A 23,548-nucleotide genomic window follows, 5' to 3' on the forward strand; every position below is an offset into this window, starting at 1 on the left:
TACCTGCTGGTCATTTTTGGTGTGTGAGTTACAGGGGCCAGTCTTTACACCCCTATCAATTTCATTTCCATAAGTGTTATGGTGTTGGCACAGTGCCAAATATTAAATTAGACTGCCACCACAGCGCCACCTAGTGGTAGATTGGTAACTCCTTTGTCAGATATCCTCAGGGGGGCATTGACAATAATTGTTCTAAGTTTTGTGTTAATCCGAGCAACTGATGTGGAGATATAAAATACTTCAATTTAAAGAGCGCCACCTCCTGGTCATCGCCTGACATCTTGCACAGAGCCTCAGGGGCTCATGGGGAAGTAGTAAACTGAGTTTCATGTCATTCGAACACACCAATGTGGAGATATGCAACACTTCCTGTTTTGTACCAAATCTGCAGGAAGCTTCGTGCAAATCGGTGAAATTGCCTAGGAGGAGTTCGAAAAAGTACGTTTTTCATTTGTCACGATTTAGCAAATGGAAAGTTACCGCGAAAGTGGGCGTGGCTTACACCACACAATTCAGCGGAATTCAGAGAACACGTAAATAGAAGGTTTAACAATGTGCGACATATTATGTGGGAGTTATTAGCCAAAAACGCTTTTGCATTGAAAATAGTGCTACCTGCTGGTCATTTTTGGTGTGTGAGTTACAGGGACCAGTCTATACCACCCCTATCAATTTTATTTCCATGAGTGTTATGGTGTTGGCACAGTGCCAAATATTAAATTAGACGGCCACCAGAGCGCAACCTAGTGGTGGATTAGTAAGTCCTTCATCAGATATCCTCAGGAGGGCATTGACAATAATTATACCAAGTTTCGTGTTAATCCGCCCAACCCTTGTTGAGATATAAAATACTTCAATTTAAAGGGCGCCACCTTGTGGTCATCACCCGAAACTTTGCACAGAACTGTGGATTGTGGTTGTGCTGCTGCCGTGGTCCTGCCAGATGCCTCCTGCTGCTGCTGCCATCATTAGTCATTAGTCATACTTCAACTGTTATTATACACATATGACTATTGTCACACAAGTATGCTGTCTGATATTAATACATACTTTCAACATATTGTACCACAGTAGCCAGAACTATAACTATAATATTATTACTTTCATTAATGTTGTTGTAAGCTACTGTCATTACCTGCATCTCTCTCTCTCTCTCTCTCTCTCTCTCTCTCTCTCTCTCTCTCTCTCTCTGTCTCATTGTGTCATATGGATTACTGTTAATTTATTATGCTGATCTGTTCTGTACGACATCTGTTGCACGTCTGTCCGTCCTGGAAGAGGGATCCCTCCTCAGTTGCTCTTCCTGAGGTTTCTACCGTTTTTTTTTTCCCCCGTTAAAGGGGTTTTTTTTGGGGAGTTTTTCCTTATCCGCTGTGAGGGTCTTAAGGACAGAGGGATGTCGTATGCTGTAAAGCCCTGTGAGGCAAATTGTGATTTGTGATATTGGGCTTTATAAATAAAATTGAAATTGAAAATTGAAGAACCTCAGGGGCTCATGGGGAAGTGGTAACCTGAGTTTCATGTCATTTGGATACACCAGTGTGGTGATATGCAGCACTTCCTGTTAAGAATGAAATCTGCAGGAAGTTGCTATTTAATAACTTGAGTATTGTTTGGAATATCGAAATTCTTTTAATAACTTTTTGTCGGAAGGGTCCACAGATGCTGTGTGCAAAGTTTCATGCCAATCAGTGAAATTGCCTGGGAGGAGTTTGAAAAGTAGGTTTGCGACATTTTGTGAATTTGCGGAAAAAAACGGTAGGCGGAAATGGGCGTGGCCTATACCACAAGATTCAGCACAATTCACTGAACGCGTGGATATAAGGTTTTTGAATGTGCGACAAAGTGTATGGGAGTTATGACCCAAAACGCACTGTCCTTAATAATAGCGCCACCTAGTGGTGGAAATTCAGGACGACAATAGATTATAAAATTTTTCGCCAGGTGTGACTTATATTCCAAGTTTGGTGAGTTTTCAGGTATGTTCAGGCAGTGAAAAATGCGATCATATGGGTGGAAGAAAAAAAAATATATATACAGTACAGGCCAAAAGTTTGGACACACCTTCTCATTCAATGCGTTTTCTTTATTTTCATGACTATTTACATTGTAGATTCTCACTGAAGGCATCAAAACTATGAATGAACACATGTGGAGTTATGTACTTAACAAAAAAAGGTGAAATAACTGAAAACATGTTTTATATTCTAGTTTCTTCAAAATAGCCACCCTTTGCTCTGATTACTGCTTTGCACACTCTTGGCATTCTCTCCATGAGCTTCAAGAGGTAGTCACCTGAAATGGTTTCCACTTCACAGGTGTGCCTTATAAGGGTTAATTAGTGGAATTTCTTGTTTTATCAATGGGGTTGGGACCATCAGTTGTGTTGTGCAGAAGTCAGGTTAATACACAGCCGACAGCCCTATTGGACAACTGTTAAAATTCATATTATGGCAAGAACCAATCAGCTAACTGAAGAAAAACGAGTGGCCATCATTACTTTAAGAAATGAAGGTCAGTCAGTCTGGAAAATTGCAAAAACTTTAAATGTGTCCCCAAGTGGAGTCGCAAAAACCATCAAGCGCTACAACGAAACTGGCACACATGAGGACCGACCCAGGAAAGGAAGACCAAGAGTCACCTCTGCTTCTGAGGATAAGTTCATCCGAGTCACCAGCCTCAGAAATTGCAAGTTAACAGCAGCTCAGATCAGAGACCAGATGAATGCCACACAGAGTTCTAGCAGCAGACCCATCTCTAGAACAACTGTTAAGAGGAGACTGCGCAAATCAGGCCTTCATGGTCAAATAGCTGCTAGGAAACCACTGCTAAGGAGAGGCAACAAGCAGAAGAGATTTGTTTGGGCCAAAAAACACAAGGAATGGACATTAGACCAGTGGAAATCTGTGCTTTGGTCTGATGAGTCCAAATTTGAGATCTTTGGTTCCAACCGCCGTGTCTTTGTGAGACGCAGAAAAGGTGAACAGATGGATTCCACATGCCTGGTTCCCACTGTGAAGCATGGAGGAGGAGGTGTGATGGTGTGGGGGTGTTTTGCTGGTGACACTGTTGGGGATTTATTCAAAATTGAAGGCACACTGAACCAGCATGGCTACCACAGCATCCTGCAGCGACAGGCCATCCCATCCGGTTTGCGTTTAGTTGGACGATCATTTATTTTTCAACAGGACAATGACCCCAAACACACCTCCAGGCTGTGTAAGGGCTATTTGACCAAGAAGGAGAGTGATGGAGTGCTGCGGCAGATGACCTGGCCTCCACAGTCACCGGACCTGAACCCAATCGAGATGGTTTGGGGTGAGCTGGACCGCAGAGTGAAGGCAAAGGGGCCAACAAGTGCTAAACACCTCTGGGAACTCCTTCAAGACTGTTGGAAAACCATTTCAGGTGACTACCTCTTGAAGCTCATGGAGAGAATGCCAAGAGTGTGCAAAGCAGTAATCAGAGCAAAGGGTGGCTATTTTGAAGAAACTAGAATATAAAACATGTTTTCAGTTATTTCACCTTTTTTTGTTAAGTACATAACTCCACATGTGTTCATTCATAGTTTTGATGCCTTCAGTGAGAATCTACAATGTAAATAGTCATGAAAATAAAGAAAACGCATTGAATGAGAAGGTGTGTCCAAACTTTTGGCCTGTACTGTATATATAAATAATCGGGAGAAAAACAATAGGGACCTCGCAGGTCTCCTGCTCGGGCTCTAATAATAAACGGAGCAGTTTCAATAGGGCCTTCGCCGGCCTTCAGTCGGTGCTCGGGCCCTAATAAATAAATAAATAATCAGGAAAAAACAATAAGGACCTCGCAGGTCTGTGACCTGGGGCCTGTATCACGACGCATGATTAATGTCTTAGCGAGGTAACTTCAGGGTTAACCCTGGGTTTTCGGTCTCACGAAGCCGGTTCAGTTCTTATTGAGGTAGATCACCATGGTAACTTACTCTGAACGGCTATCCTGCTCCGGAGCAGGGTAAGTTCAGGGTTCAATCTGATCCTATAAAAAGCACCACCCACTGGCCAATCAGCTGTTGGGAAAAAAATGACTCCGCTGACAGAAATGCAGCCCAGTCAAGATGGGAAATTTGACTGATTTTGATTTGAAAGTTTATTTTGAACATTAAAAAAACAAAAGAAAGCAACAACAACAGACAATGAAAAGATTGTTCGAAAAGGAGTGGAAAGAAGTCGAACTTTCATCACACCCCTTCATAAGAAAGAAACTGATCATTTGCGGACACTTAATAGCACCATTAATTAGTGCCAACATTTTGTTTTGTTGGAGGAAATGATCCCTGTTAAAGAGAATGGGTCTAATTGACAGCTTTGCTGCTGGAAATGTGGAAAGTAGCCTATCATGTCTACACTTCATGGTGTTTGAGGGATTTTCCTTTTTGTTTTTTAAAGAGGGACACTAGGTATATTTTTGCGCAGCTGTTAATTTCTAACACAGCTCAATATCAGGATGATTTTATTCAGACTATCAATTTGGTGTTGATGTGATTTAATTGTGGCGTCAGCTTTAAGCTTTATTGTAGCATATATAACGTTATGACAAAGAAGACCAATTTATCAGACGCAATGATATTAGACGATAATTCTAATATACACAATTCATCTGCGCAGCATTGATTTCATGGGATTCAATGGTGTGATCAGTGTCAGATGTACAGGTACAGGTACTGTAGCTACTTGAACCAGTGATGAGTAATTTAACCTACACATCATTTTATTTGCTACCTTGTTTTGTCTTGATTTTTCCCTCTCTCCTCTTCTATTTCTTCTTTCCTTACCCATTTTTTTTTCTTGTCTATTATGTGATTTCATATATGTTTTGACAGGGGAATTTCTTTGATAAGCCTTTAGTGGCTTCTAACCTCTCCGGCACTTTTCTTTTTTTAATCTTGTAAATTTTATACTGTCTGTTTTTAACATTATGTGCAAATAAACTAATTTAAACTGAAACTAAACATTATTCATCCCGTTATGCGTTGCCACGCATGTTTCCTCCTCCTGCAGCTGCCACGGTGTTGGCCTTTTCTGTAATGTTGCTTTCCTCCTCCTCATATTTTAGTAGAATTAATCTCTGATCCTCACATGAGAAATACTGTTTTCCCTCACATACGGCGCTCTGTGAGGACGCTCAGTGACGCTCAGTGACGCTGCGCTTCTCTCATGATTGTGATTGGTCCGCTGCATGCACGTTCACGGCTCTTGATAAAGCAACTCTGGGTTGAGTTACCGAGTTGATATCCAGCATCGTGATACCAATTATCCTGATTGCTATTGTTAGGGTTAGTCAACCCAGGATAGGTCTGGGTAACCCAGGAAAGTTTGATCTCGCTTTGTGATACAGGCCCCTGCTCGGGCCCTAATAATAATAATAATAATAATAATAAACAGTGCGATTACAATAGGGTCCTACAGACGACTTCGTCATTGCTCGGGCCCTAATAAACAGCGCGATTTTTTCTGTGGAGAGGGGTCTCTTGATTACAGCGGGCTCCATTGCACCTCCAGATGCATGCAAGAGTTAGGATAAAGGTTGTTTGATGTTCATGAAATTTAAGTGGATCATTGCTCTTATCCTCAAGAGTAGATAAAAACAAGGAGTATTAGGGCCACATTGAAGAAAAAAAAGGAGGGCCGGAGTGGGACTCATTTTCAGCCCTGGAGTTTCATGCCTCAGACCGGCCCATCGTAGTCGTAGTTTTTAAGGAAATAACCAACAACAAACAGAATGGGTAAGAGGATGAACCTGCTTGTGGCAGCTGCTCTTTGTCTCAGGTGTGTTGCCTCGACACATTGCTGTGGTGCTGGAATGAGAAGATAACACACAAAACAACAACAGGTTAACTATACAGACACATACATTTTAACAGAATATTCACATATTATTTTTTACCAGCATTCTCTCTGATAGAATATTTAGGATGGGTCAAATACAGAGAATTGATTTCACTAGATAAGCTGTACGTTCATGACTGTATATGTGACAGAGATGATTTACCTTTACATAGCTCAAATATGGGCAGCAGCAGCAAGCAGGTTCAGCCAGTAGATGCTGTCCTCTATGTTGTGGTGCTGAAATGAGAAGATAACACACAAAACAACAACAGGTCAATTATACAGATACATACATTTTAACAGAATACATGTGTATTATTTTTTACCTTTAGTCCCTCTCCTTTCCTGTCCCTTTTCGTCGTTGTCTTCCTCTCCCTTTTTTCTTTTTCTCTTCCTGTCCCTTTTTGTCATTGTCTTTCTCCCTTTTTCATACTTATGTCCTTTTACTCATTGTCTTCCTCTCCCTTTTTTCTTTCTTCTTCTGTCCCATTTACTCGTTGTCTCCGTCTCCATTTTTTCTTCTTCTTCTGTCCCTTTTTCTCATTGTCTTCCTCTCCTTTTCTCTCGTATTTTTCCTTTTTCCTCAACCTTAAACATCTACAGCAGTAAATTATAACACACATTAAAGCGATATTAATACAAAGCTAAAACACTGTCAGGGATCATTTTAATGCAGAGTGAGTAGTTGTTAATAATTTACTTACATACTTTATAATGTTTTCAATGCATAACCGTAAAGGAATACTTATCGATATAGAAAAAATTTACCCCTTGTACAGTTTTGATAACGTTACTCACTGGTTGTTCATCTTGATCTCCACGCGACAGACCCTCCTGAACGGATGTCGACGTCGTTGCTGCTGGTTGATTGTTGGTGGTGGTGACAGTGAAAAAAGATAGATAGATAGATAGATAGATAGATAGATAGATAGATAGATAGATAGATAGAAATTTAATAATCCTTTACAGGAAATTAAAAATGTCACGGCAGCTTAATTACAAACAACACATAACATTCAAACCACAGAGTTACAAGTTAAAAAAACTAGTGACTTGTTACTTTTGTCAATTTTGTAACAAATTTTCTACTCTCCTCCTTCTTTCTCCTTTTCTCAGCTCCGCTGGGGTAACTTCTTTTCTTTTCTCTCAACTTCTTCTTCTCCTTCTTCTGCTTATCGATTTCCGGCAGTTTTGATGCTACTTGGCTTATCACTGCCTTCCACTGGACAGAGTCTATTTAAATCTTTATATACAGCCCTGCTTCACGCAGGAACTGTAAGGCTGCTTTTGTAATCATCTGATGGTTCTCAACCTGGCCAAAAATAGCTTTAATAGAAAATGTCTCCACACCCAGATCTGCCAGCTTCTTATAGAAAGACCTCCTCTCTATTCTATACTTCTGACATTCTATAAAAACATGTTTAATTGTTTCTGACCGCCCAGTTTCACATAATCCATCAGGATGCTTCCCCAAAATATGCAGATAATGATTTAATCCACATCAGTCTGCAGATTTTAACAGATTCACTTCGAGTTCCAGAACTATAACTAATTTTTCTAACCAAAGGCTGTAAAGAAAAATAATACCTTCCTTTAGACTCCTTTTCCCACAGTTCCTGCCTTTCTTTTTCCACACCCTCTTTGATTTTCTTTCTCAGTTCCACTCTTCCTGGAGATATATTGAAGTCTACTACTTCTTTCTGCAGGGTTGCCTTTGCTATAGTATCGGCGATTTCATTTCCCTCAACTCCAGCATGTCCAGGAACCCAACAAAACATGACTTCACACCCATTCTTTTCTACTCGAAACAATACAGACAATATTTTTTTAACAAGATCCGGCCGAGCTTTCGATTTACCTCCTCCTATAGCCATTAAAGCTGCTGCTGAGTCTGAGCAAATCAGAACTTATTTTGGTCTTTCTTCCTCAGTTCACCTCAGAGCCCAGAGAATTGCCAGTAATTCTGTAGTAAAAATAGAACTTCCATCTAAGATACGCTGATCAAACTTGAGTCTTAACTGATCTACCTACACCCCAAAACCTGCTTTCCCACTCTCTGGATCTTTAGAACCATCTGTGTATATTATCAGCTTCTCCTCCCTGACTGAATTGAGATATTCTTGTATTATGTTCACCTCTTTCTTGTCTTGAATAAAGCACAGCTTGATGTTTAATTCTTGCATTACCCACGGTGGTATTGATAACCAGCTTGTTTGTTCCACTATGCCACCCTGTTCCATGTCCAGTTTCCTTGCCTACTGATTTATTCTGGCAATATATGGCTCATGCCTGTTGCCTCCTTCCACCTCTTGTAACAGACACCTAGCTGGGAAGGTTTGAGTACTCCTACTAATTTTTATCCAGTACTGTAATCCTAACTTAATGTGCCTTAACCATAGGGGCATTTCTCCCATTTCAATAACTAGTGCAGGGATTGGGGAGGTTCTAAAGGCTCCACAGCAGAGTCTCAGGGCCTTTGCCTGTATGATGTCCAACCTAGCCAGCACAGTTTTTGAAGCAGCACCATACACATAGCACCCATAATCAAGAGCCGATCTAATCATGGCCTGGTAAAATTAGTCGCAATGTTTCCCTGACTGCTCCCCACTCACACCCAGCCAGACTTCTTAAGATGTTAATGATTTTTTCAACTTTCTCCACTGTTTTACCTATGTGCACAGCCCATGACATGCGCTCCTCAAACCAAACACCCAAAAATTTAAAAACTTTCACCTTTTTCAGTTGTAGCCCATATAAGTTCAGCCCTAAATTTGGTAACTTTCTTTTAAAACCACCTCTCTCAACTTCATCGTTGTCTTCTTTTCTCCTTTTCTCTCCTCTGCGCCAAGCCGTTAGTGATGTGTCGGTCGCGAACAAAACAGCACATAGAGCCGGCTCTTTGAAGTGAACGATGGGAGCTGGCTCCCTTTGGTTTTATTTTTTTTTTTCTGTTCAAGCTGCACCTAATTGGTCAATATGTGTGGTGTCCTCTGTGTGTCCGTGGTGAGTAGAAGGGGGAGGGGCGGGGGTTACAGGCACACACAGCACAGTGAGCACATGAACAGGAGGGAGGGAGACAGAGAGAGAAAGAGAGCAGGCGCTACAGAGAGAGACAACATGCTGGAAAGGTAAAAAGATGAGAAAATGAATACAGCAGGAAAAGCAGTACAATTTGGAATCATTTCAATTACACTGACAATACAAGGGCAGAGTGTAGAGTCTGCAAGATTAAAATCTCATATCCAACAACCTGCACAGGCACATGAGAACTGTTCATCCATCAGTGCAATTGGAAGCAAGCAAACCTGCTATTAATGAAGCTGCCAGTGTGTCTACTGCAACTGCTGCTGCAGTTTTAGTTATATTCTGTTGTGTGATTCTGTAAACTTCTCTATGTTGTTTCACTGTAAATAGTTACAAGTTTAAGATAGTTAAGTGTTTAATAGTAAAAAGCTAAAAGTTTAAAATAGTTAAAAGTTTTTTTGTACTTTATAATTTATTTTTTGTAGCACTCTGTAGAGTATATAATGCCATATAAATAGTAGGCTAAACATTTGATACAATGTATTTTTTTTACATTAGTAATTTATTTTACACATAATTTTATATTATTGTTGGTAATAAATTAATTTAAGCAACAAAAATCTGAGGAGCCACTTGGGAACCGAAAAAGCCGGCTCTTTTTAGTGAGCTGAGCCAAAAGAACCGGCTCTCTAAAAAGAGCCGGAATTCCCATCACTACAAGCCGTTTCTCTTGCTGCTGTCCTTCTGAATCCTTTCGGCACATGCGCAGTAAAATGGACTAGTCCAATGTAGTGGGGATTGAAGGGGGGGCCCCAAGACACACATAATACAATAAGCATTCTGCTGGCATTTTAGCGAAAGGATTTTAATCAAAAACATAAATAATGTGTGCAAATAAGAAAAAAAAAACTCTATTAACCATAAATGTATAAGGAGTTTTATGGGGCCATCAAAAACTTGGGGCCCCAGGTAACCGCCTAGTTTTGCCTAATGGTAAGTCCGCCGCTGCCTGGTAACCAGAGCCCTTGAACAGAGAGTCGCGTCATCTCCGTTCACTGACTCCAATGGGCCATTTTTTTCACAGCAATGGCGGATCGCAGAGCCTCTCAATAGTTCCCGGAGGTAAGCGGCACATGCTAGCAGCACAATGGAGTTACAGCAAAAAAGGCTCTGATGTACTTTTAACGGGTAAGATGTCCAAAGACTCAAATTTTACATTATTAGCACAATTTATCTAAATTAACGTGCATTAAAGCTTTTTAGTGGATTATCCCCCATTAAATTAGTAGATTTATGTAATGTTAAAAGATAAGATAACAGATTAGGCTAGGACACTGTACATACTGTACACACCATACAGGTAATGCTAACCATGAACAGCCTGTTAGTTTTAAATTGTCTTCTCCTAAACCATTTTATCTAACGTTGGGAAGTTAGAGTGCTTCCAGTCCTGATTTTGTGCGAGCCAGTATGAGTTAGATATTAGCTCAGTTAAATATGACATCGCTGCGTGATTGTTGAGTGGAGGAGGTGAAATGAAACAAAAACATAACTTATGGTCTGTTTTTTAGGTTTTGTGATTCTGTTGAGTATACCTGTCTATAATATGTTACAGCTCAGCTGATATTACATTGATAGCAAAGTGAGAGGGAAGTTTGAGGACTGGAATGAGATTTAAAACACAAGATTAAGTAATTTTGATAAATGAAACTAACCAAGCTAAATGGGGAATTACTCTAAATACCAAATGTATGTATATATTACTGTGTTATATATATGATCATGCTAAACATATATTCTATCACAGTATTAGATATGTAATCTTGTATATTTGTAACCTTCTGTAGGAACATTTTAAAGAATTATACTGCAGTGATGCTGTGTGCCTCATGTCAGGAGTGTTGCAGGATGAGGACCATTAATGTTACAGTTCAGGAGTGGTAATAACAATGATGTTACAGGTCCAGGGGTGCATTGTGGTGCAGGGGCACTCACAGCATGATGTACAAAGATAGTGGGAATTAAATCTGCTCTAAGCTTTGTCTTATTCTTTTTGGTCTTGGCAAACTGGTCTGCACCAAAATGTGCCTGCAGTGACTTCCCACACACAACTCACTTTTGTCTACCCACAGACATATCCCATAGTGGTTGAATGCATACAGTATTCGGGAACACTTTATACTTACTGAGCATGTATACACTCATTACATATCCATGGGACAACTTCAAACAAATTCCATTAAAACTGATGCCACTTGTCATACTTGTGCCTTATCTGACAAGGCAACGTCAGACCCAGACATATATACGTGTGCCTAACCATTTCTCCTCTCTTTTTTTTCTCTTTCAGCACAAGAACAACAGGGGGATGCAATGGAGCCTGAACTCACCCCGCAATGAAACAACCCCCTTACCCTGAGTCTCAACTCCCTGGGTTTTGCAAGCCTTTCCCTGTTCCTAATTTTTAATAAACCAAACACTGAGCTTCCCAAAAGTGTGGTCTTTGTTTGTGGAAATGTGCTAATGCAGTATTTGTGAATGATAACTTTACATATTTTTGTATTGTAGTCTGTAGTGAGTCTCAGGTTACTCCTGCTGACTTTAGCCAAAAAAAACAGTCTCATCTCTGTGTCAATGAAGAAATTGTGCATGTGTACCTCTCTCTCTAAAAGATTGGAACATCCCCACACAGCACCATGGTGGAGACTGTACGAGAGGACAACACGGAAGGAAGGGCACAGACAAACTGCTTGACATCCAAGTCACGTTTCTGAGTTTATTAGAAATTAATTTGTTATAGTAAATAAGTACATCGTAAAAAGACAAAGATACATAAAATATATATGTCACTGCTGCTGCTGCTAGCCCAGTGACCCACTGTGCTGTCACTTAACTGTCATTGGTAGTCACCTGTTGTCGGTCTCCTTCTGTCCCACTGAAAGTAATTAAGATAACATTAGTTATAAATCATTACAATCATTACATTATCAGTAAATGTTAGGATGTGACTACTCTTGACAACCATATAAGACTAAGGACTGAATTGAAAAAATAATTTAAAGCAATAAAAGCAACATGCTGTTTCACCAAGGTAAGGAAAGACTAATATTAATTAATTAATATAATATTTAAAGGCAGACAACAATATATGTTATATACACATAGTTAGGCCTATACTGTGTAATAATACGTTTCTATCATATAATTATGCTATGTCATTAATATACGTATACTGGCCTGTATACATATTGTAATGAATCACTCATGAGCAGGAGACCAGAGTAGCGTTCGGGAAAAAGGCCCGTTTACTGTGTACTCCAAAAAATTCCATTAACACTCCTGGGGGTAACTCGTACAAGTCTCCGTCCCAAACTCTCACTCTTCTCGTGTAGCACCCACACTTCATACACACATACACACTTACAGTACCCAGCGGGGCAGCCCTCCCCTTCTCTGCTCCACCAATCTCCAGCCCGCACACTGACTGACAGCTGACTCCACTCATACCACACTCATCACTGCCCCAGGGTCGCTACGCTACCCCCCCACCACAAAATTCCTCACCCTCGAGGAACCAAATTAACAATAACAAACTTAACAAACAACTTACAGAATGACATGGCATACAATTCCAAACTGCCAATAAAGGAACATTTCATTAAAGTGCATTAACTCAAACTACTGGCAAAAAGTCCACTGCCTGCTTTTCGAACAAAATTTTTTTATTTATTTATTTATTTTTTTTAGCTAGGAAGATCCAGGTGGACTACCGTCACTTCCAGTGAGACCAGGGCACATTCTTGCCCTCTCCAGGAACCTAGGGTCTCACTACTAACTACTTCCCCCCCCCATAGGGACCCTACAAAGTCTCTGAAGTGACTTGGAGGCCTCCTCTGTCATGGTGGCCGTGCCATCAGGGGGGCTGGAGGCAAGGGAACAGGGGGCAAACAGTCTGCCATCAGCAGTGGAACAGGGGAAGGGGAGGTGGATGACTCAGACACAGCCGGACAGCTGCTGACCTGAGAGTCCGGGGCACAGGACGGGGATGACGGGGGAAAGATGAGGGGGCTAGAGACACCGTCACTGGAGCCTCCAGCAGAACCAAGGGGAATATGGCAGGGGAGGAGGCAGGACGTGAGGGGGAGGGGTGGGGGGGGTGGGGATCCGGCGTTCCTGCTGCCTGCGGAGAAGAGCCCCCTCTGTAGGGAGCCAGACGGTCTCTATGAAGCACCACTGGAGAGCAGAGTGGTCAGTCCTCACAGTGAAGGGCGGCCCGCACAAGTAGTACTTGAAATGCCTGATTGACAGCACCACTGCCAAAAGCTCCCTGCATGTGACGCAGTAGCGCCGCTCTGCCTTGTTGAAGAACTGGCTGAAATATGCCACAACTCGCTCCCCTGCAGGCCCCACCTGCGAAAGCGATGTCCAGGAGGAAAGGCAAGTTGGGGTCAGCTGGAGCCAGCACCGGGGCCTCGCTCAGGGCGCGCTAGAGACTACTGAACGCCTCCTGACATTGCTCAGTCCAAACAAAGTCTCTGTCTTTTTGAAGCAGCTGGAACAGGGGAGCCGCTGTACAGGAGAAACCCCGCTCAAACTTCCTGTAGTACAAGGCCAGCCCCAAGAAGTTCTTCAGCTGCTTCTGGTTGATGGGGGAAGGCCAGTCTACGACAGCTCGCACCTTCTCCTCCATGGTGCTGATGCCCTCACCCCCCACCTTGTGCCCGAAAAAGGACACCTCTCTCCGCAGGAAGTGGCACTTCTCGGGATGCAGCTTTAGGCCTGCTGCTCTGATCCTTTCCAGCACCAGCCGCAGGGACCCCAGGGCAGCCTCGAAGGAGCTGAATGTCATCGAGGTAAACCAGGCACTGTTGCCGGGGAACCCCATCCAGCACCTTGTCCATCAACCTCGCGAAGGTGGCAGGGGCATTACAAAGTCCAAAGCTGAGGACCTTGAACTGCCACAGCCCCTGCCCTGTGCAGAAGGCTGTCTTGGGTCTGGCCTCTGGAGCGAGTGGAACCTGGTAATACCCAATGCGGAGATCCAAGGAGGACCTAGAGACCAGGTCCAGGGACTTGTCGATACGGGGCAGTGGGTATGAATCCTTCTTGGTCACCCCATTCACCGGCCTGTAGTCAGAACAGACCCGCCAGCTGGTTATCTTGGGGACCATGACAACCGCTGCTGCCCAGGGGCTGTCGGAAGGCTCAATGATGTCCGCCCTCAGCATGGTCGCCACCGCCTCATCACAAGCCTGCTGACGAGCCAGAGGAAGCCGGCGAGGGCGACACTTGATAGGCCGTGCGTCCCCTGTATCGATCTCATGTTGTACCAGGTGAGTCCTCCCCACCTCCTCCTCGCTCATGGCGAAACTGCCCTGGAACTCCAGCAGCAGCCGCCACAGCTGTTTCTGCTGCTCGAGGTCCAGGTCGCCACAGTTCTTCCTCCATATCTCCCTTACTGCACACAGCGCCCCCTCCTCCTCGGGCTGGGGCTTTGGGCCTGGGCTGAGTGGCACATGCTGTGAGTGGAGGAAGGGGGTTCACCCTGGGAGTGTGTCACGGGAGAAGGGAAAAGGGCAGGGGCTGAGTTGCTCACACTGGGAGTGGGGAAGGAGGGGTCGCCCTGAGAGAATGACCCAGTAGGAAGAGACGGGGCTGGGGCTAACTGGCTCTCACTGTGAGTGGTGGAAGGGGGGTCATCCTGGGAGGGTGACACAGGGAAAGCGGGTGTGGCAGGGGCTAAGTGGCTCACGCTGAGAGTGGTGGAGTGAGGATCACACCGGGTGGGTGTCGCCGTGGGAAGAGGCAGGGAGGGAGGGTTGCTAACAACAGACTCTACTTTACTAACTGCTGTAGTGGCCAGTCTGACAGGAGGCATGATAGGGGTGTCACCGGGGAGCAAAGTGACCACGGGCCCCCCTTGGAAGCGTACTGTGCCTCTTCCTAGGTCCAGCTGGCAGCCTGTAGCTTTCAGAAAGTCCCTGCCGTATCCTGGGCAGGGTCCTGCACTGCCGCTATCCACACTGGGTGGCACACAGAGCACCCCCCTACCATCACAGTCATCCTGCCCAGGCCTTTCAGAGGTGCCAGCTCGCCTGTGACTGTGCGCAGTCGCACAGCGGTGAGCTCAAACGGAGTCCAGGCTGCCACTACATCAGGTCATGCCAAGGTCACTGTTGACAAATATACAAGATTACATATCTAATACTGTGATAGAATATATGTTTAGCATGATCATATATATAACACAGTAATATATACATACATTTGGTATTTAGAGTAATTCCCCATTTAGCTTGGTTAGTTTCATTTATCAAAATTACTTAATCTTGTGTTTTAAATCTCATTCCAGTCCTCAAACTTCCCTCTCACTTTGCTATCAATGTAATATCAGCTGAGCTGTAACATATTATAGACAGGTATACTCAACAGAATCACAAAACCTAAAAAACAGACCATAAGTATATACGTGTGCCTAACCATTTCTCCTCTCTTTTTTTTCTCTTTCAGCACAAGAACAACAGGGGGATGCAATGGAGCCTGAACTCACCCCGCAATGAAACAACCCCCTTACCCTGAGTCTCAACTCCCTGGGTTTTGCAAGCCTTTCCCTGTTCCTAATTTTTAATAAACCAAACACTGAGCTTCCCAAAAGTGTGGTCTTTGTTTGTGGAAATGTGCTAATGCAGTATTTGTGAATGATAACTTTACATATTTTTGTATTGTAGTCTGTAGTGAGTCTCAGGTTACTCCTGCTGACTTTAGCCAAAAAAAACAGTCTCATCTCTGTGTCAATGAAGAAATTGTGCATGTGTACCTCTCTCTCTAAAAGATTGGAACATCCCCACACAGCACCATGGTGGAGACTGTACGAGAGGACAACACGGAAGGAAGGGCACAGACAAACTGCTTGACATCCAAGTCACGTTTCTGAGTTTATTAGAAATTAATTTGTTATAGTAAATAAGTACATCGTAAAAAGACAAAGATACATAAAATATATATGTCACTGCTGCTGCTGCTAGCCCAGTGACCCACTGTGCTGTCACTTAACTGTCATTGGTAGTCACCTGTTGTCGGTCTCCTTCTGTCCCACTGAAAGTAATTAAGATAACATTAGTTATAAATCATTACAATCATTACATTATCAGTAAATGTTAGGATGTGACTACTCTTGACAACCATATAAGACTAAGGACTGAATTGAAAAAATAATTTAAAGCAATAAAAGCAACATGCTGTTTCACCAAGGTAAGGAAAGACTAATATTAATTAATTAATATAATATTTAAAGGCAGACAACAATATATGTTATATACACATAGTTAGGCCTATACTGTGTAATAATACGTTTCTATCATATAATTATGCTATGTCATTAATATACGTATACTGGCCTGTATACATATTGTAATGAATCACTCATGAGCAGGAGACCAGAGTAGCGTTCGGGAAAAAGGCCCGTTTACTGTGTACTCCAAAAAATTCCATTAACACTCCTGGGGGTAACTCGTACAAGTCTCCGTCCCAAACTCTCACTCTTCTCGTGTAGCACCCACACTTCATACACACATACACACTTACAGTACCCAGCGGGGCAGCCCTCCCCTTCTCTGCTCCACCAATCTCCAGCCCGCACACTGACTGACAGCTGACTCCACTCATACCACACTCATCACTGCCCCAGGGTCGCTACGCTACCCCCCCACCACAAAATTCCTCACCCTCGAGGAACCAAATTAACAATAACAAACTTAACAAACAACTTACAGAATGACATGGCATACAATTCCAAACTGCCAATAAAGGAACATTTCATTAAAGTGCATTAACTCAAACTACTGGCAAAAAGTCCACTGCCTGCTTTTCGAACAAAATTTTTTTATTTATTTATTTATTTTTTTTAGCTAGGAAGATCCAGGTGGACTACCGTCACTTCCAGTGAGACCAGGGCACATTCTTGCCCTCTCCAGGAACCTAGGGTCTCACTACTAACTACTTCCCCCCCCCATAGGGACCCTACAAAGTCTCTGAAGTGACTTGGAGGCCTCCTCTGTCATGGTGGCCGTGCCATCAGGGGGGCTGGAGGCAAGGGAACAGGGGGCAAACAGTCTGCCATCAGCAGTGGAACAGGGGAAGGGGAGGTGGATGACTCAGACACAGCCGGACAGCTGCTGACCTGAGAGTCCGGGGCACAGGACGGGGATGACGGGGGAAAGATGAGGGGGCTAGAGACACCGTCACTGGAGCCTCCAGCAGAACCAAGGGGAATATGGCAGGGGAGGAGGCAGGACGTGAGGGGGAGGGGTGGGGGGGGTGGGGATCCGGCGTTCCTGCTGCCTGCGGAGAAGAGCCCCCTCTGTAGGGAGCCAGACGGTCTCTATGAAGCACCACTGGAGAGCAGAGTGGTCAGTCCTCACAGTGAAGGGCGGCCCGCACAAGTAGTACTTGAAATGCCTGATTGACAGCACCACTGCCAAAAGCTCCCTGCATGTGACGCAGTAGCGCCGCTCTGCCTTGTTGAAGAACTGGCTGAAATATGCCACAACTCGCTCCCCTGCAGGCCCCACCTGCGAAAGCGATGTCCAGGAGGAAAGGCAAGTTGGGGTCAGCTGGAGCCAGCACCGGGGCCTCGCTCAGGGCGCGCTAGAGACTACTGAACGCCTCCTGACATTGCTCAGTCCAAACAAAGTCTCTGTCTTTTTGAAGCAGCTGGAACAGGGGAGCCGCTGTACAGGAGAAACCCCGCTCAAACTTCCTGTAGTACAAGGCCAGCCCCAAGAAGTTCTTCAGCTGCTTCTGGTTGATGGGGGAAGGCCAGTCTACGACAGCTCGCACCTTCTCCTCCATGGTGCTGATGCCCTCACCCCCCACCTTGTGCCCGAAAAAGGACACCTCTCTCCGCAGGAAGTGGCACTTCTCGGGATGCAGCTTTAGGCCTGCTGCTCTGATCCTTTCCAGCACCAGCCGCAGGGACCCCAGGGCAGCCTCGAAGGAGCTGAATGTCATCGAGGTAAACCAGGCACTGTTGCCGGGGAACCCCATCCAGCACCTTGTCCATCAACCTCGCGAAGGTGGCAGGGGCATTACAAAGTCCAAAGCTGAGGACCTTGAACTGCCACAGCCCCTGCCCTGTGCAGAAGGCTGTCTTGGGTCTGGCCTCTGGAGCGAGTGGAACCTGGTAATACCCAATGCGGAGATCCAAGGAGGACCTAGAGACCAGGTCCAGGGACTTGTCGATACGGGGCAGTGGGTATGAATCCTTCTTGGTCACCCCATTCACCGGCCTGTAGTCAGAACAGACCCGCCAGCTGGTTATCTTGGGGACCATGACAACCGCTGCTGCCCAGGGGCTGTCGGAAGGCTCAATGATGTCCGCCCTCAGCATGGTCGCCACCGCCTCATCACAAGCCTGCTGACGAGCCAGAGGAAGCCGGCGAGGGCGACACTTGATAGGCCGTGCGTCCCCTGTATCGATCTCATGTTGTACCAGGTGAGTCCTCCCCACCTCCTCCTCGCGCATGGCGAAACTGCCCTGGAACTCCAGCAGCAGCCGCCACAGCTGTTTCTGCTGCTCGAGGTCCAGGTCGCCACAGTTCTTCCTCCATATCTCCCTTACTGCACACAGCGCCCCCTCCTCCTCGGGCTGGGGCTTTGGGCCTGGGCTGAGTGGCACATGCTGTGAGTGGAGGAAGGGGGTTCACCCTGGGAGTGTGTCACGGGAGAAGGGAAAAGGGCAGGGGCTGAGTTGCTCACACTGGGAGTGGGGAAGGAGGGGTCGCCCTGAGAGAATGACCCAGTAGGAAGAGACGGGGCTGGGGCTAACTGGCTCTCACTGTGAGTGGTGGAAGGGGGGTCATCCTGGGAGGGTGACACAGGGAAAGCGGGTGTGGCAGGGGCTAAGTGGCTCACGCTGAGAGTGGTGGAGTGAGGATCACACCGGGTGGGTGTCGCCGTGGGAAGAGGCAGGGAGGGAGGGTTGCTAACAACAGACTCTACTTTACTAACTGCTGTAGTGGCCAGTCTGACAGGAGGCATGATAGGGGTGTCACCGGGGAGCAAAGTGACCACGGGCCCCCCTTGGAAGCGTACTGTGCCTCTTCCTAGGTCCAGCTGGCAGCCTGTAGCTTTCAGAAAGTCCCTGCCGTATCCTGGGCAGGGTCCTGCACTGCCGCTATCCACACTGGGTGGCACACAGAGCACCCCCCTACCATCACAGTCATCCTGCCCAGGCCTTTCAGAGGTGCCAGCTCGCCTGTGACTGTGCGCAGTCGCACAGCGGTGAGCTCAAACGGAGTCCAGGCTGCCACTACATCAGGTCATGCCAAGGTCACTGTTGACCCTGTGTCCACTAATGCAAGGCAGGGCACTCCCTCCACTGTGGCGGGGACATAAGAAGGATCCCCATCGCAGGTGCGTCCCACTGCGATGACCAGCTCCAAACCTGTGTCATCTTCCGCTTCTGAGGGAAGTGGAGCCTGGCTTCCCCGGCTATGTTGTTGGGCTCCTCCTGCTGCTAGAGAGGTATGAGAAGAGAAAGTTGGCATTGGGGTTGGAGCTGGGGTCCGCATATCCCCCTCTATGCAGGCCCCGAGCCATTTCCCTGCCCCCTGCGTGACTTGGAGCACTCTCTGATCAAATGTCCTGGCTGTCCACATCCCCAGCAGACCCCGGGGCCGGGGCGTGGCTGACTTGCTGCCTGTAGTGACACAGCCCTTAATAGTTCGGTCACTTCGGACACCCAGGCCGGCCTCTCTTCCTCTGGGGCACTTCCCACCGCAGCCCTCACCGCAGGCGGGCTCAACTTTTGGCAGTTCCCAGCAGCTACACCCCACACATTCTCCCTCTCCACAGCCATCTCCAAGGCCGCCTGCAAGGTCTGAGGGTGCTGCAGCTGTACCTGGACCCGCAATTCAATAGGAAGGAGAGCTCTGATGAACTGGTCCCGTGCCAGCTCACTCTGTATCCCAGGGGGCATGTGTGCATAAGACCGCCGCGTCAGGCTCTCTATGTCGTTGGCCAACACCCGCAGTGGCTCCCCAGGTTTTCTAGCCCGATTACTCAGTTCATTTCGCAGGAAGTCAGGCAGTAAACACTGTCCAAATCGCCTCTTCAGAGCTCCCACTAAAGCTTGATAACTGCGTCTTTCCTCCTCACTAAGCAGCAGAAGACAGGACAAAGCATCATCCGTGAGACATAACACTAGCTGTAGTGCCTTAGTTTCCACTGACCACCCCTCTGCATGAGCCAGCAGTTCAAACTGGGCATGGAAAGCCTCCCAGTCCGACCTACCAGAGTACTTAGGTGTTTTCACGGAGATGACAGCTGCTGGATGGCGGCCACCGCCATGCTTAGTCCCATCCCATCACTTCCGGTGCGAGGAGGAATGCCGCGAGCCGCCGATGACGGAGTCATGCCTGCATCGCTAGCCATCTTCACAGTAGCCTCTCTCGGGCGCTCCTTCGCCTCACATGCAGCTCTCGCAAACTCTCTGGCCATGTCCTCTGACCACCCGCATGCTCCTTCCTCCTTGTCTCCCCTCTCCTCCTTCTTCACTCTCCTCCCGCCGTAGTAATCCATGTCATGCGCTAGCAAACAGGCTAACTCACCGCCGATGCTCAGCTAGCTCCCGCCAGGCTTGTAGTCAGAGGCGGACTGGCCATCAGGAGTACCGGGAGTTTTCCCGGTGGGCCGCCGCGTCACTGGGCTGGTATGGCCGGTGTTGTATCGAGATGTGTTCCCTTGTCGAATAATGGATTAATAGAGTCTTACCTAACCGTAGTTAACTAACAATCCTCAAATATTAGCACATTTTACTTTAAAAAACAACATAAAGATGTAACTGTTTATGGTGTGCTACACATATATTATAAATCAATGTAGTTGTCAGCTACATACCAAAAATCGGAGTTCTGTCTCTCAGTATTATGTATTTAAACGGCCCGCCAGTAACTTCCAGGAACTATCGAGGTCTACATGAGTCACGTGATGCACAAGCATTTTGGACTTCCGTTGTCGCGACTCTTTTATATTCTGCGGCACTGCTGGGAACCATACAGTCTATGCTGGGAACAAAGTCTTGTCTCAGATTAGTTATTTGTGGTGTCAAAGTTTTTGAGAGCATAATCAGAGAGATGTTGAGCTTTTCAAATGATGATCAGTAAGTGTGTGCTAGTAAATCACCCCTTCAATGTGTCAAAACTGCTGGAGAAATGACAGTTTGTATGTGTGCAGTAATTATTTGTAGTTGAAAAAAACTGTCTAAAATATAATTTTATACAACCTGTCACCTTAATCCTAATTTTTGATACATGAGTCAGCCTCACTGGATTAGTTTAAAGATTAAAAAGTAAAAACATATAGAAAGCATCATGACTAAAATTACACTAAAACTATGAAGGATAAAAACAACTAAAATGTCCCTACGACTAATAAGCATTTTCTTCTCAAGACTAAGACTAAATCTAAAATAGCCATGGATTTGTATGTATCATTGTTTACATATTGACAGTAAGATATGTTTGTAGCAGGGTTTCTAACAAAAAAAGTTGTCCAGGATAGTAATGAATGGTGTTTACAGTCCATCATTATATCATTATATTGTATTATATGAAATATCGAGATTTTTTTCATTTCATACTAAAGTGTAGTTTGCACTTGTACTATTAAACAATAAATATCTGAATAGAGATTATGTTACTGAGAGGATAATGATGATGTGGCTTCTCCTGATTTTATGTTTTGTTTTGTTTCGTTTGTTTCGTTGTTTTTTGTTTTTTTTTGTCTAATGCAGACTTTGCCATGACAATAACACAGCCTGATGAAGAATTTGGTTTTTAATTTCTAACACTATTTGTGGGAGTTGCCCTGACTTTGCAGTCTCCACATGCTTAAATGCACTTTCTGATTTGTGTAGTTAAACCAGTCCATATCTGTGTACATTCTGTATCCTATAAAAAGTAAAACAGTCAGCCAAATCTGCAGCTCATTGTTAAAATCTGCAGGTAACCTATAATCTGCTGTCCAATCATCTAATGTTCTGCTTTGATTTTTGAAGCAGGACTGACCTCTACTGTCTGTTGGTGAAAGGTGACAGTAGTGTATTGTCACTGAAGAGATTTTGCGCAGCAGTTTGTGTTGCATGAGAGATGAAGGAAAAGTTGATGTGATATTTAAAGGGCTAGTGCAGCACCTAGCTCTCCTTCTGAATTATTAGACAACACATTTATGATGTGAGACAACTTAGTGTAATATTTCTTTCACATATATTTCCTCCTAGCCTATACATACAATGACTCTCAAGGCAATTGAAGCTGGTGTGGAAACCCAGGTATTTAACCTCTGAGGAGGCCTTCACAAGGCCACTGACGTCATTGGTTCGTTAGTGCTCCAAGGTGTGTCAACGACAGTAGTTGAAATTCCTGCTGCAACGGTGGTCATTGGAGTCATTTGAGTCACAGGAGGCCATTTGTGAACGACCATTGTTTTTAGAGGTTAAGCTGTTAAATCTCGGGGGCAAGGATGAAAGGACAGCATTATAGGTGAAGCAGGTGAGCAGCAGGAGTTTCAGCGACCGTTGTTGACACACCTTGGAGCACTAACGGACCAATGACATCAGTGGCCTTGTGAAGGCCTCCTCAGAGGTTAAACACCTGGGTTTCCACACCAGTTTGTCAGACTAGGAGGCTGTTTACACGTTGCCGGCTATTTTCATAAACGGACATTTCACTGTCTCTGTTTTCAAAAAGAGCTTCGTTTACACTTACCCATGTATATATACACAAGAGCATGCCAAACCTGTAGGTGGCAGTGTAACGAGAAGCTCAAGCCTTCCATGTATCCATTGTCACCATAGCAACATAGGTCGCGCTTCTTACACAGGCGCAAGTTCCGGCGCATACTGTGACGTCGGCTGCCTATAACTCCGTTTATCTCCGTTTATCTCAGTTTACATGCAAACACGCAACCGGACTTTTCCAAAATCTCCACTCTGGCCGGAGTTTTTATAAAGACTCGTTTTCAGAGGAGAAATCTCCATTTGCGTGTAAACGAAGGGCACAAACGAAGGAAGATGTCTCCGTTTATCAAAATCACCGTGTACGTGTAAACAGCCTCTAGTTCTAGTCAGTCAAGCATGAACTGATGAAGCCTCTTGGATAAGAGGTGAAATGTCTTCTAAGACAAAACTAAGTCCAGTTGCATTCGATTCAATTGCCTTGAGATAACTATGACCTGGATAAATGAGAATATCCACAGGCATACACTGACTGACTGGGCCTGAGCCAGTTTTAAGAATGGTCCTAAACTTTGACTTGTGAGTCAAAAAGATATCTTAGTAAGAGGTAGATCAGATGAGTTTTGTATGAAGACGTTTAAGGTAACTTTAAATGAATCTGATAACAACTACACTCATGTCTATCCATAATTCCCTCCCTCAGGCAGTAAATCAGCCAATAGGCCTCTGGAAGGTGACGTGTCATGGCAGCAGCACAGCATTCAACAAAGCTTAATTTTCATTTTTATGCATGCATAAACATTCATAAATGTTAAGACAGTTCTCCACTCCCTAATTGTTCCAGAGGTTCAGATGTCACATAATGTCAGAGGATGCACACTTTTTAACAAAGAATTTTTTTTTTTGCAAATATCTTAAAAAT

General features: G+C 45.0%; 1 protein-coding gene across 1 annotated transcript in view; it reads left to right on the plus strand.

Moving 5' to 3' along the window:
- The window catches only part of steap2 (STEAP family member 2, metalloreductase), a 185,112-nt gene extending 173,739 nt beyond the window's left edge, over nucleotides 1-11,373 (plus strand). Inside the window, exon 6 of the mRNA XM_033639370.2 lies at nucleotides 11,242-11,373. Within this exon, the coding sequence (XP_033495261.1) occupies nucleotides 11,242-11,310 (69 nt within the window). The 3' untranslated portion in view covers nucleotides 11,311-11,373. The remainder of the gene's footprint in view (nucleotides 1-11,241) is intronic.
- Nucleotides 11,374-23,548: the final 12,175 nt, after the last annotated feature.

This window comes from Epinephelus lanceolatus, chromosome 20 (genome assembly GCF_041903045.1).
Source record: "Epinephelus lanceolatus isolate andai-2023 chromosome 20, ASM4190304v1, whole genome shotgun sequence".
NCBI lineage: Eukaryota > Metazoa > Chordata > Actinopteri > Perciformes > Serranidae > Epinephelus > Epinephelus lanceolatus.